We start from the raw sequence: 15,455 nt of genomic DNA on the forward strand, positions 1-15,455 counted from the left end.
GATAAAAGCTGGGGACACTTGAACAAACAAATCCCACTATGCAGAACTGAAAATAACAAGAAAATGGCTTATTTCATTAAAAATAGTATAACCATTCATTTAAACTGAATGACCAGACTTGCTGTCTTTAAAAATCCAAACTTGAGATTAACAAAAATCACAGTATATTAACACTATACTGTTAAAAGCTGGTGGGAGTTTTAAAAGTTCATCTTTACAACTTTTGTAAGCATACAGTATTACTTAAAAAAATGACTTTTACTAGGAGATTCAGCAAAACAGATGTAAGAATGTTCCAACCGTGGTTTCAAATTATGCATTACGATCCAAGCGAACATCAATTTCTCTGCCACTGATTTTTATGCCATTCATTATTCTGCAGGCTTTTTCAGCTGATTCTGGGGAGTCAAATCTGACCGTTCCACAGCCTTTTGACTTTCCATTCTCCATTTTTATTTCTGCAAACATTACATGACCTATAAAATAAAAATTATAGAATTACTAGTCTGTTTAAACAGGTTCCATTTCACTACACAGGTTTGAAATTTCTCGTAGCCAATGAAATGATAACTTGGCTAAAAACATCAATGATTTTAAAACAGCGCATCATATAAGCATTATTCTCATCATTTTATATTCTGAATATAATGCAATTCATATAAAGTAATGAATATATACAGGTTATAATATACAAAATTGAAATCAAAATAAATTTGCTTAGGTTTAATATTTTATTAAAATAAAAATTTTTAATGTTAAATCCTTACTTCTAAAGTGAATTTTATAGCAAGATAAGGTAAGCTAGCACAAAATGACACCAAGTCACCATGCCTAATAACAAACTTACAAATTCAAACAAAATTATTTTTAGAAAAACAATTGCTCTTTTGTGCCCAGTCCCCTAATCTCTCTTCCCTCCCTTTTATCCTCCATTTCACTCTTTTATCCCTGAAAACAGTAGCAACTGCCCAGAAATTTAATTTTTACCAGGCCACAAAGAGCTCCGCTAATTCTGCTTTTCAACCACAGTGCCAAAGTCATTTATTCAATATGACAATTTGAACTCCACATGTAAGAGTGGCACCAAGTATATTACAGAAACAGGCATGGACGAGATACTGTAGATTTAAATCAATAAAAGTAGAAAACAGTGATGATAAGAGCACAAAGAAGAACCTCAGAGAAACTTCCAGGAGGAGGAAAACCAGACAATGGTTCTGTTTATAGTTAATATCATTACTGACTCTATACAGACTGGTATTTGAAATAAATGAATATCATTTATCAAAATACGTAGCCATAAAAATCCATCATCCAAACCAGAAACTTCAGAGAGTAAAAGAGAGAGTTAATAATAATTACACACAAATAACAGATGTAAACATTGAGACTATCCCCAGGCATCCAAGGATGTATGATAACCCAGTTCACACAGATTTAGATGTGAGGTGACTACTTGCCATGTTTCCCTCCCGTTGAATATTATAGTTGCCAGATCACTATGGGCTAATTTTAGTCTGGCAATAAAATCAAACAGTCAGACATATTTAGTTCTATAAAGGGACAAAAAAAGGAAAAGGGGGGAAGGTAAAAGAAAAGGGCTTGGGCTTCCCTGGTGGCGCAGTGGTTAAGAACCCACCTGCTAATACAGGGGACACAGGTTCGAGCCCTGGTCTAGGAAGATCCCACAGTCCGCGGAGCAACTAAGCCCGTGCACCACAACTACTGAGCCTGCACTCTAGAGACCGCGAGCCACAACTACTAAGCCCACGTGCCACAACTACTGAAGCCCGCACGCCTAGAGCCTGTGCTCTGCAACAAGAGAAGCCACTGCAATGAGAAGCCTGCGCACTGCAACGAAGAGTAGCCCCCGCTCGCCGCAACTAGAGAAAGCCCACGCGCAAAGACCCAATGCAACCCAAAATAATAAATAAATTAATTAATTTAAAAAAGGGCTTATCAAAAAATTGCATAAGCCCTTTCCAGGCGATGGGATGAACTTTTAATCCCAATGCATGAGTAAGATTTTTTTTTCCTGTTTAAATTTTGATCTGAATGATTTCTACAACATCCTAGGCTACTTTTCTTCTTTTGTTTATTCATCCATCCCTGCCCTGCCCCATTACTGCGTTTTTTAAAAACCAACTGATAGGTAATCACTCACCCACTCAATACTAATTAAATGGTTCAAGTTAATAAATATCACACTGAACCAAAACCATGATCTGTAACCCAAGCCAGGCAGTCTTTAACTGTGTTCTAAAAGTTATAAAACAGACTAATTCCCAGAGAAATTATTATAATGGTTAAAGTAGATCCAAAAACTTTTTAACCTACAACAGGTAAAAAACCAAACACACCCCTGTGCACCATTAGTGGGAATGTAAACTGGTGTTGCCACTACAGAAAACTGTATGGCAATTCCTCAAGAAATTAAAAATAGAACTACCATAAGATCCAGCAATTCCCCTCCTGGGTACTTATCCGAAGAAAATAAAAACACTAATTAAAAAAAGATACATGCACCCCTATGTTCACTGCAGCGCTATTTACAACAGCCAAGATATGGAAGCCACCCAAGCATGCACTACTCAGCCATAAAAAAGAATGAAATCTTGCCATTTGCAACAACATGGATGAACCCAGAGGGTATTATATGCTAAGTAAATAAGTCACAGAAAGATAAATACTGTATAATTTCACTTATATGTGGACTCTAAAAACCAAAAGAAATGAACGTAACAAAACAGAAACAGTTATACAGAGAACAAACAGGTGGCTGTCTGAGTGGAGGGGGCTGGAGAGAAGGAAGAAATAGTAAAGGAAGATTAAGAGGTACAAACTTCCAATTGCAAAATAAATGAGTCACGGGTATGGAAAGTACAATGTGAGGAATATAGTCAGTAACTATGTAATATCTTTTTATGGTGATATATTGTAACTGGACTTATCGTGATGATCATTTGAAAAGTACGGAAATGTCGAATCACTATATTGTGTAACAGGAACTAACATAGGGTTGTAGGTCAATTATACTTCAAAAGCAAAGAAACAAACTCATAGAAAAAAAAAAGAGATCATTTTGTAGTTACCAGAGGTGGCAGGTGGAGTGGAGAGGGGAAACTGGAGGAAGGGAGTCAAAAGGTACAAACTTCGAGTTATAAGATAAATAAGTACTAGGGATGTAATGTACAACATGATAAGTGCTGAGTGTTACATATTAAAGTTGTTAAGAGAGTAAATCCTAAGAGCTCTCATCACAAGGAAAATCTTTTTTTCTATCTCTTTAATTTTGTATCTATGGGATGATGGACGTTCACTGAACTCTTGTGATAACCATTTTATATGTGTAAGTCAAATCATTATGCTGTACACCTTAAAATTATACAGTGCTATATGTCGATTCTATCTCAAGGAAACTGGAAGAAAAAAATTTAAAAAAAATACAGAAATCACATTTCTGTATTTCATCATAAAATGAAACTGGAGACTATATATATATATTTTTAAAGCTTTAAAGACAAATGCAGAGCAATTTCCAGAGTCACAGTCCTCTTAGTATCTCAAATGCTGGGACCTGAAAAAAAAGCAAGTTTAATTAAAGAAGCATACCTTGGTAAATGGGAGCACTTTACAGTGATTTTGAAGAGAACTGTGGAGAAAAGCTCTTTTCAAGAGCTTTTAAGGTTAAATGTTCTTCATTATCCTAAATTTATCGGTTTTTCTTAACATAAGTATCCCACCATAGGTTTATTAGCAATACTAAGGTTCACTCAAGCAAGAAATCTTCAAAACTTCAAAGGAAAATATGTAATAATCTCTTGCAAAATCCGTTAATCTCCCAGGACAAGTTTCTCTTTTTTTCTCTTAAATTTCCTCTCTTTTTAGGAATCATGACTCAAACCCCCAAATTCCTGACCTCACAGTGATCTCAAGGCTTTTCTAGCTGACAAGGTCTATCAGCTAAGATACTTGAACCTTCTTACAGTTTGGACACTCAGGTTTATAGAGAAAGTAACTTATAGATACTTGTTTCACGGTTAGATTGCCCCAAAAAACCCCTAGGTATAGAACTAGAAAGTTCTGTTTTCTAACTTTCTTCTTAATCCCATAAAAACACCAACTGAGATATATGCTTTTCTAAAGATAAATAATTGAGGAGAAAAAAATTTGGTTTTAATGAATTAAAATCAGACTTCTCTGGTTTTGTACATGCTCCGAGGACTCTTAAATGACTGAAGTATCTACTGATCTTGTGTGATTCCAAGAAAACAAAATAGGGCTGCTATTTTAGCAACAGTATAAAAGAGTATGCAATGAGAAATCAGTATTACAGTAATCAAAAATACTGCTGTTACATATACTAACTACAAAAAATGACTCTCCTGCAATAAAAGAAACCTTTCTGCTTTATTTAACTCAGCCTATTAAGTAATCTTGTGGGGTATACTCTGGAAAATGATGATGTAAAAGCATATCTAAAAACTGACCAAATTAAAGCATAAATAAATAAAAAAATAAATGGTTTAATAAAACCTACTTCCAAAGTACAGCTGTAACATAACCACAGGACAAGAAAGCAAAATCAGATATTCTACAAGAAACTATAATTATGATATGGGGGACAAAAAACAAAGTTTGAGTGTTTCTTTACAAACAAAAGAAAGTGACTATCTATGAATATTCTTCATATATTGTTTTTACTCTTACTGCATTATTTTTACTGTTATTTTAATCTAGAGTCCACTAGCCATGCTTGAAGCACCATGTGTTTTAGTGAATAAAATCCACCACAAGTCTCCATTCTCTATGCAGGTAACAGGTAGCATACTGATGTAAAAAATGAAAATAATGGAAACCTGTGGAACAACGTTATATTTGGTATGGTTTATAGCAGGAATAATTAAGAATGGGCTTTCCTTGCTCTGCAGTTCTAAAACACACTAAGCCAGAGTATAGTTAAAGTGTACAGACAATATGGAAGTTTGAAAAACTACACCTATTTGACTTCATTAACACAACCTTCATTAACACAACATTAACTAATGCGGGGTCCAACTCTGAATGGGTTAGTTATTTATACTCAGTCTTCTTAAAAATGTGTATTGAGGAATTACATATAGCAAAATAAAAGAAGATCTACTTTACTATACTCACTTCCTTCTCATCTTGTTATATTTGGGGATATATGAATACATTTTTTCCTGAATTATACCTGCTAAGGAAATGTTGTATAGAGGGTTATTTAACTCATACTCCAACATTTTCTTGATCTTTGTAATTGCCCCACCAAGGACAATTAACCACTCTAGACATCTAATAATCAGAGGGCTTGCTGATGGGCCATTTACTAGCAGTTACTGTCTAGAGGAGAGCATGGAGTACCACTAGACTCCTACTAAGAAGTAATCAAGAGAATATACTTACTCACCTTGGGCTCAGGGGGTTAAAAAAATAGCAAAAAACTGACTTCTACTGTGAAAAGGGGCACTACTGGCTTGGAGCAGGTTAAAAAGAAACTTTCCATTCTAAGAAAGAAAAGCTAAGATTTGAAAATAAATAAAGTGATATGTGGCAGAAAAACAGATGGTTCAGTTCATACAAGCCAGATAATTTCCATAGTTGTCAATAGCTGGACACTTAATTCTATAAATTATTACTGTAACTTATCTTCCTTTCCATCAATGTAAGTTCAAGGTTAAAAACAGGAAGATGGTAGGAAATTATTTACTATGGTATTACCTTAATATAAATCTGAAAGTCAAAAGCTTTTACAATTAGAATTGAGAAAACAAAACCAAAAAGCATTACTCTCATGATATAATACAGACTGATCAAAAAGGGACATAAAAATAGAGCTAAAATAACAGAGTTAAGCACTTTATTTTATTGGCTAAAATGTTGTACAGATTTTTTAAATGTAGATTTGGGGACTAGTTTTTCCTTTTAAAAAATGTTTTTGAATTGTTGATGTCCTTCTGTCAAAACAATGCCAGCAACAAGTATAGAAGTCCACCAAAAGACCTCAAATTTGCTGCAAGCCTTGCTCATATCTAATCTTGAAAGGAAATCTGCCTACGTACAAGGAAACAGTCAACTCAGTTTTGGTCACATTTTCACTAATGTCATTTGTTTGCCCCACTTTGTTCTTTATCTTGTTTCATTTCTACTTTTTAAAATAAAGTCATATGTCATCTGGAGATTCTTCTTCACTGAAACTACAACAGCAGGGATTATCTATACTTGCTGCCACCGCTCCTCATTTGATGGATCTCACTAAGGCCGTAATATGCTCATTTCCCCTGTAGCCTATGGGATTCACGGGTAGATGCTGCTTACTCATCCTGGTAGATCTCCTTACTCCTACAAAGACTACCAACACCTCAAAACAACTTGATAATTCTGCTTTCTCTTAGTAGCAACTATTTACTAGTTGACTTGTTTACAACAACTTTTTTATCAATAAAAATTATCTTTCTCTTCTTTGAATAAAATGTAAATAAATATAAATTAAAAGATGATCAACAAAAAGGAGTCACTAGAACACTGTAGACAGATCCACACTGTATGTTCTTTGAGGGCAGGGGTAATATCTTACTTTCTTCCCTTTCTAATCCTAATGATGAGCAGACTACCAAAAATACAATATTTGTAGATTTACTTAATAAATAACCAAATAAATGAATGAAGATCTTTTCAGAATGCTTAACTCATTCATAACATTTAATAAACTCCTACTATACGTGCAGAGGCAACGAAATGTGCTAGAATAAATAGATGATGGTTCTTGCCCTCAAGAGCCTCCATCTGGGAGGGAAGAAAACATGTGAACAGATTACCACAAGAAACGTTAGGTATAAAGTACTCTGAGAACACATTAGAGAACAGTTTCCAGAAGGATCACTTTGATCCCCTGTGACAGTGGCTACAAAGGTTACTTTTGTGGGAGAACACTAAACTTATCCCCTTCATGATCTCCAGAAATTAAAGATATATTCCAAATACTCTTAACTTTCCATTAACTCTCAAAGGTTGAATATACCACTTTTACTTAGCTATTTTTCATCATTATATCCCACCGACATAGTTGTACTATTAATACTCTCTGGGTTACCATGCAATAGCAAAAAAAAACGAGCAGGAAATCTGTTACTTTGTTCTACTCACACTAAATCTCTCATCATTACCAAAAAAAGGCCCTCTTTTAAAATTAATAAACCACCTTTTAAAAGTAATAAACCGCCAGAATGTACCTGTCTAAGGCATTCTAGGCAGTGGGTTCTACGCTATCAGCTAAGTTTCCTTTATTGTATAGGTGACAGAGTGCGCAGAACGGGTCTCATCTATTAACTCCATATCACTTGGATGTCAGCATTTCATTGGGTCATGTTGGCAAAGCACTGTACTACATTATAAACAAAGAAATACATATACTATTCGTTAGTATTTCCCACATAAAAAACATCCTTTTAAATTCAAGCAATGATGATATAGTAACCATTTAAAAATTAGGTAATAAAATAAGCCCTTTCTTTATCCACAGGAGACAATGACAGACTGTACTCTAAATCTTGTTATTTAGTAGTAATTTGCACTGCTGTACGTCAGAGGATAGCAAAATAATTCATTTCTTTGAAGTGGAATTAAACCTGTCATACTACCCAGGAATAAGCATCTGGGCAGGTAAAGGTCTAAGCAGTATTTAAAAGTTTAAAATCAATTTTTCCTCCATAATCAATATCAATATATCTACAGTCATTGGCATACTTACCACACTGACTGAATTTCTCTTTTAGTTTCTGCCAAGTCAAGTCAAAAGGCAGCTAGAATGAAAAAAGGTATTAGTAACAGATATACAAGGAAAAAAATAATTTTAAGTATACTTTACATTTAGTTGCTTACATTTCTGACAAATATCTGGTTGCCTTTGGAGCCTATTCTGTCTCTCATTCCGCTTCCCATAGGACCTGATAAAAATCCTCGATCCATATCGATGCTCCTTTCCAGTATAGCTCCTATACCTGGTCCCATTCTATCAAAGCTGGAACTCATCCGATCCAGTCCCATCCCCATTCCTCCAGTCACACTGTTCATGCCACCCATTCCACCACCTGGATTTTCAAGAAGGGAAGGGAGGATTTGGGAGTTTGGTGTTTTTGTTTTAAGAACAGAAGGAAAAGGAGAAGGAAGAGGAAGAAGGAGAGAAAGAGGAGGGAGAGAATCATTTTTGAGAAAGAAAGAGAGAAAAATTAATTCATTTATGTAATTAGACAATATATAAATAAAATTATTTTTATACACACAATATAACAATCTTCCAAGGAACAGATTTTAATTTTGTATATATTCAGTTAGTTGAATGTTAATGGCTAACTGAATCTGTTCATACTATTATACATATACATTTCTAAAAAATTATATCCTGATCATAAAACATAAGTTATATAAATTTTCTATCAATGACTTTATTCATTAATGTTATAGTAGTTTGTATCCTCACTTTTATCTTTTAATAATACCAAGCTTAGTAATTGTTAGAACAAAGACATATGGGGTAAATTCAAATAATTACAACTACAACATATCAACTGTTGCTCTCATACTGTCCTACATAATATTCTTTTCCTAGCTTACCTTTCACCTCAGTATCTTGTTTTGTATACAATTGCTCTTTTCATATCAATTCAATTTTCAATAACCACAGAAAAAGCTAACTTTTAGTCTCTATGTTATACAGAACTTGTGGAGATAACAACAAAAACTGGAATCACAGTCTTTTAGCCAGAGCTTAAAAATCTAGCTTGTAGCTCGTACCCACTTGATTCTTATACATTGAGTCCCTTTTAACTATTCCAATCCTACTCTTTCTCAATCGTATCCTTTTTTCTCGTACCTAATATCCCCACTCTAAAAATTAACATCATCCTCAAATTGGCTTTCTGTGAATAACATATATAAAATTAGGGGAACAGAAGTATAAACACTGAGGTGAAAAAGGAAGGTAGGGAAGTTATGATTAACAGGAAAATGGCCAAGGCCGAAAAGATGATGAAAAGAAGGAATAAAATGAGAAGCAAGGTACAATGGAAGTATCTTCAACTGACAAGATTTTTTTAACTCACTCTTAGAAGAGTTCAAGTAGACTTTGTTTCCTATTTGTGAGATTTCAATCAATTAAAGGAAGTCGGTAACTATGGAGAGCTCACATAGACATGGTTCAGTAAGCAACATGGGTCAAAACTAAGCCTTGTGTTAAGGGTTAATATAAGGCCTAAAATGTACTAGTGGAAACAGAGGGAAGAAATTTGGCATTCCCCAGTTTTGCAACAATAGTACTCTTGATTCTATCAAAGAAAAGGTTTAAGAAGCAAGGAAATAAGCATTTCTTTTAACCTTGCCCTCAACCTCAGGAGGTCTCCAGAAGTGTTAGATCTGAGGCGATTCACCCGCGTTTACCAAAAGACACAATATTTTTTCACAAATGAAATAAGCTAGTCTCCAACAGCAGTTATAGAGAATAAGCAAAGAAACAGAGTTGGTGCTAAAGCTAATGTTGTTCGTGACATATGATCAGAAAAAGCCCCAGATTCTTTAGTTGGAATAAAGGTTCTTGAATTGGGTGACAGTTAACACATATTCTGGTGTTAGTTTAGAAATGTCAAAGAAGTAAAATTCAAAGTTAGTTAAGAAATTTCCAACAGCAATAAAACAGTAAAGCTCAATAAATATCAAAGTTTCTCTAAATTATGACAAGTCATATCAACATATAAGAACAAAGTATTACAATACTACAGTAACTACTCTTGCAAAGTTTTTTGCAAGTATTCAAATATTACTGTAAAATTCTAGTAAAATTTAAACCTACTTATTCCAGATCCTACTGGACCCATGTTAGAAGCTCCTATTCTTCCTGCAAACCCTCCAATCATTGCACTGCCTAAACAAGGATGGAAAGATAATATACTAATTAATTTAAATAATCATACTTTAAAATTCCCAAGGTATTATGCTCTCAGAAGATGTACAATAACTGAAAAGTATAAAGTCTTCTACAAATAGGGTTCAAATATGTAAGACACTGAAAAAGAGAGCTAGTACATTAAAACCTCTGAAGTATTTTTCTTCAAGTTATAAATTGCACAAAACATTATAAATTTCTAATTTTTCATACAAAAAAAGACAGCCAAACTTTGAAAAAATACAACCTGCAAAAAGAAAAGAAGTAAACAGCCAGCCCTACCAAGTCTACCAAAGGAATCTCCAAAGCCTCGATTTATTCCAATATCACCACGTCCAAAATCTCTCTCCATGCTACTAGTCATCGCACCACGGTATAGCTCTGAAAAGATTATGCAACAAATTAACCCTTTTTCAAGTATTATCAATAAACAGTAATCCATTTAGGAACTTATTGAAACTAAACTGTAATGACAGCAAAAGCCACAATACAAGAAGTCCATGATTTACCCAACCTACTTCACATGCCACAGATATCCCAGTTCCGCTCTGCCTGTCCCTACCCCTGGTGCCCATACATCCTCTGAAAACATCTACAGTATCCATTCCTAAGTAAAGGGGGGACATTTTTAATAATGGAGAAAATGAAATGTAGTATACACATCCCACTATATACATTTACCTACCTCCCATTCGACCAACTCCTCCAAATCCTCCCATGCTACTCATTGCTTCCAGACCACCAAACCCAATTCCTATGGAATAAAGGTTAAGTTTGAGATCTGTCAGTTATATAGCTGAAAGGTATATTTTGTAAATATTAAGTCTCATCAGTAAGCTCTTCATCCACCCTACCTTGTGCAACTGCTTCTTAACACATCACCTTCCATATCCCTTAAGTATGTACCAGGCTCAATTTCTGCTAGCAGCCTTTAGGATGTGAGCCAACAATAAACCATGACTTTTGTTTCCCTTGGAATTCTCAACATAGTTTCTAACTTACTAAACATGGTGATGGGTACATACAAGAAAACAAATGCTTATACATACCTCCTCCAATTCTATTCATTCCTCCAAAACCTGGACCATCCATTCCCATACCTCAAATAAAATACACAGTATGTACTTTCAGTAAATCTTATTTTAATGACTAAAGAATGACATAATGCAACACAGCAAAATAGATACCAATGGTCTAGTCACAGTGGAATACTAGAGAAGCAGCAGGGCACAGATGGGACGGTTTAAAGTGCTATGCCACAGCAGGTGTCTAATCATGAGTCTTCAAAAAGGCCTCTTTGAATATTTATTAGACAAGAAAACAAAATTCACTGGTCATACTCACATTCAGTTAGAGAATATCTAGGACTAGGTAATCGTTCATTTTTTTTTTCAGCTCAGACACACAAATATCACTACAGCAGATTGAGAGATCAGGTCAGAAAGTAAGGACTCCTTTAAACATGGCAGCTAAGGGAGCAGTAAAAAATGAAAGAATAAAAATAGTATGTGTTTAGGAGGGTAGAGGGCCTAAGAGTAAGGGAGAAGATTTCCATCTGTTTAGACCATAATGATTACCATAACTACCCTCACAATTTAAAATGTAACTATAGCATCTCAACAAAAATAGAAACCAGATAGCATTAATTAGTCCATCGATTAAAACAGCAATTCTCAAAATATGGTCTAAGGACCTTTGAGGGTTCAATAGGTCAAAACTCCTTCATTATCCAAATAACACTAAGATATTGACTGTTTTACTCTCATTTTCTCATGAGTATAAGGTGGAATTTTCCAGAAACTACATGATAGATGACACTGTAACAAACTGAATGCAAAAGCAGATACAAGAGCATGACTGTCTTGCATTAAGCCAAACATTAAAGAGATGTACAAAAAGGTGAAATAATATCACTCTTCTCACTAATTTTTGTATTGGAAAATACAATTTATTTTCTTAAAAATTACATTTATTTTAACACATAATGTGTTTATCATTGTTATCTTAAATAAATATGTAAATTTTTTTAAATTTCTAAGTTTTAATTTCAAATACAGTAAATACTGACAAATATAACCACATAAGCAAAAGCACTTTGGGGTCCTCAACAAATTTTAAGAGTATAAAAGGGTTCTGAAATCAAAAAGTTTAAAAATCAATCTTCAAACATAAACTGTAGGTTAGTCTACGTGAATAGCCAAACAGCTATCTGAAAAGCTACCCTCCCAACTAGATATTCAAATTTAAATTGCTTATATGGTAGTATTTCAGCCATTCCACAAATACTGTATATCCATGATACACAAGGCATAGACTATGTTGAATATTCTCCTTCTACCTTAAAGACAATTCAAAATCTAAAAGGCTAAAGGCTAGCTAAAAGTGCTAAAAGGCTAGCTGTAACGTGGCTGCCCTCAGAGGAACCCTCCTGACCTTCTGTTCAACCTCTTTCACGTTCTCTGCTCTCAAAGGTTTCATTCCTTTTTCAGACTAAAGTAACATCTTAAATATTCAACTATAAACTACAGTCCTTTAAATATTATTACAAACTAGTAAATATAAGCTTTACAATGTAGCAAATGTATCATTTAAAAAGAAACAATAAAGTTAGAATACTCACCACTTGGACCTAAATTCCCCATTACACCACCTATGTTCAACTGGCTGGCACTAATAGGCTGTCCACCTGGACCAAGTCCCATTCCAATGCCTCCAAGACCACCTAAAACACAAATAAGAATATTACCAACTCTTATATGATCAACTAACTGGCACTGAAAAAATTTTTAAAGCTATATGCCTGTAGTAGTATTTCTAAAATTTCGCAAATTTGTAAATAAGAGCACCACAGTTCTTGTTTTCATTGGAATGCAGCACATTGAAGCCTCACTATAATATCATTTACTAATGAGAAGTGTTTTATGAAGCAGATCCATCTTATATCCCAGTTAAAGGCATACTGAAAAAGAGTAATGAAATACCAAGAGGATTTTGAACCACCTTATAAATGACATACATATCTGAAAATAAGAATCTTGCTTGAATCTGTAGACCCTCTTAAAACCTAGGAATTACTTTTCAGATGGTTCAAATCAAACTAAAAAGTCAACAAACATGAAAACACTGAATAAAGCAAACATTATATTACCTAGTTTTATCACTGAAATAAATATTTATATAAACAAATATATTTATTTATATGGTATTTTAATTTATTTATATACTATGGTATACAGTGTTTTCACATCTATTATCCACAGATGAGGTAATTTTTGAGACCGTTAAGGTACTTGTACAATGCCATTTAACTACGTGATTAAGCTAAGACTAGAATTCAAGTTTTTCTGTCTCTAAATCCAGTATTCTTTATACTTTCTCTCTTAAACTAAGTTCACTGAAAAGAGACTGTAAGAAGACAATCTGATGACTTAAAGACAGTAGGAACTGTTTTATTCTACTAAATCTGAGTTTGACTTAAAAGTTCTTGCTAGTCAATGTAGCAATTAGTAAGTGGTAAGGGCTGAGAAAACCATATACTATATATATATTTTTAAAAAGAGTACAGAAGCATGTCGTGTTAAATTGGAGAAAGATCAATGTGACCTGGTAAAAGAAATATCTTTTTTAGCTCAGTCCCTAAAAATGGTTCAAAGCAATAGCACACTTCACTATCAACAATGCTCATGTCTACACCTAAAACTCTTATTTTCTTCTCTGATATCATTCTTCACTAAAAGGAACCAGGCCTCTTTGAAAGTAGGCCAATCTCATGTCTTTGAACAAGAAAAATCTTCATGGATCTGGGAAATCCCATTCTCACCAGAAAGTAATAGCAGAGGCATACAAAATGAGAGGTCCCCTCTTGCCAAGTTATAATAATTTGAGAAAAAGAAGTGGGGGGGTTGGGGAGAAAGGCAAAAAATAGGGAGGTTAATAATAATTAACTTAACTAAAACAACAAACTGATTCTGTTAAAGTCTATGAGTTCATATTACATCTCAATAGAAAAGAGTACATAAAACCATAAATCTTAAAAAGAACAGATATAAAAGTATGAGTGTAATTTTTAAATCTAAATAAATTGAAAAGTACTAACAGTGGACAATAAATCGAAAGTCCCTACTTTATAAAACCAGGATATTAAAAGATGACACCCTGAGTGATAAGGAAGGGCAGGAAAGGACTGCCCTACAAAGGGAGAACAGGTAATATTCAAAGACATGTAAGCTGAGAATTTATTTTAAAAAACTGAATTCTCAATTGTGAAAGCCCAATAAACAGTAATCCACACCCACACTGTAGTAAAACTGCATGCCAAAGATAAAGATCTTAAAATCAGCTACATGAAGAGCACAGCTTATCTATAAAGAAAGGACAGTTCAACTGATAGCTGACTCGATAGCAAATATAGAAGCCAGTAGACTGGAATATTTTTAAAGTGTTGAGAGAAAATAAGTACCTTAAACTATATAACCAGTGAAACTATCTTTGAAGACATTTATAGACAAACCAAAATTAAGAGAATTTACTAACAACAGATACTCATTGAAAGAGCTTTTAAAATATATGCTTCAGGGGGAAAAAATAGTGCCAGGGTCTGTGAAAGCAGATGATAAGTAATAATAATGCCTAATTTGTGGGATTGGAAGCAAAGCAATATATAACTAAAACATTGAGCAATAATAGCATATAATTCGGTAGGAAAGTGATTAGAATTAGAGCATTCAAAGGTCATTCTACTATTGAGAATAACTATATTAACTTCAGACTTTATATAGGCATATTAAAATATCCAGGATAACCACCAAAAGAGAAAGATAGGAAAAAAATAAATATAAACATTTGTAAAACACAGAAAAATAAAACACATAATAAGATAATGGGAATTAATCCAAATAAATCTACAAATGTGAATAAACAAAACAAAGCTGTTGTATCTCCATTACTATTAGACAAATGACTTAAAGGTAGTTACTAAGTATGAAATCACTCTATAATGATAAAATCTTGATTCACTAAGAAAATATATCAGTTCTAAACCTGCATGCACCTACTGAATTAGTTTCAAAATAGTTCAAGTAAAAACAAGAAAAAATATGCAAATTCACCATTATAGCAGGGGATTTTACCATAAACTTATCTCAGTAATTGATAGCACAAGCAGACAAAATTACTAGCAGAGATATAATTTAAATGATCAACAAACTTGATTTAATGGACATATACAGAACAGTATACTGCACACCTGAAGTATTTATTAAAATGTATCATATATTAGGCCACAATGCAAAGTCCAAATTAATTGATTGATTCCAAGGAATCACAGAGACCATATTCTATGACCACACTGTTAAGTTAGAAGTTAGTAAGAAAAAAGTATACATTTGGAAATTCAAAAATATATGACTTAGGAAGAAATCATAATGGCAATTTAATAAAAATTAAATCACAATAAAGACACTCTATAGCAAAACTTGTATATAGTGGCCAAATTTAT

The 15,455-nt window shown here is 33.6% G+C and overlaps 1 protein-coding gene across 2 annotated transcripts in view; it reads right to left on the reverse strand.

Annotated features, from left to right (window-relative positions):
- Positions 1-312: 312 nt before the first annotated feature.
- The window catches only part of MYEF2 (myelin expression factor 2), a gene marked incomplete at its 3' end in the record, with an annotated part of 34,044 nt that continues 18,901 nt past the window's right edge, over positions 313-15,455 (reverse strand). The window contains exons 10-17 of one of the 2 annotated variants that reach the window (XM_082647437.1): positions 12,579-12,680; positions 11,008-11,058; positions 10,644-10,712; positions 10,241-10,339; positions 9,866-9,937; positions 7,903-8,111; positions 7,772-7,823; positions 313-476 (exon numbers count right to left, since the gene is read on the reverse strand). In XM_082647437.1, coding sequence (XP_082503563.1) covers positions 313-476; positions 7,772-7,823; positions 7,903-8,111; positions 9,866-9,937; positions 10,241-10,339; positions 10,644-10,712; positions 11,008-11,058; positions 12,579-12,680 — 818 coding nt within the window. The remainder of the gene's footprint in view (positions 477-7,771; positions 7,824-7,902; positions 8,112-9,865; positions 9,938-10,240; positions 10,340-10,643; positions 10,713-11,007; positions 11,059-12,578; positions 12,681-15,455) is intronic. The other variant, XM_082647438.1, reaches the window with a different exon arrangement.

This window comes from Grampus griseus (assembly GCF_964374135.1).
Source record: "Grampus griseus genome assembly, chromosome: 2".
Lineage (NCBI taxonomy): Eukaryota > Metazoa > Chordata > Mammalia > Artiodactyla > Delphinidae > Grampus > Grampus griseus.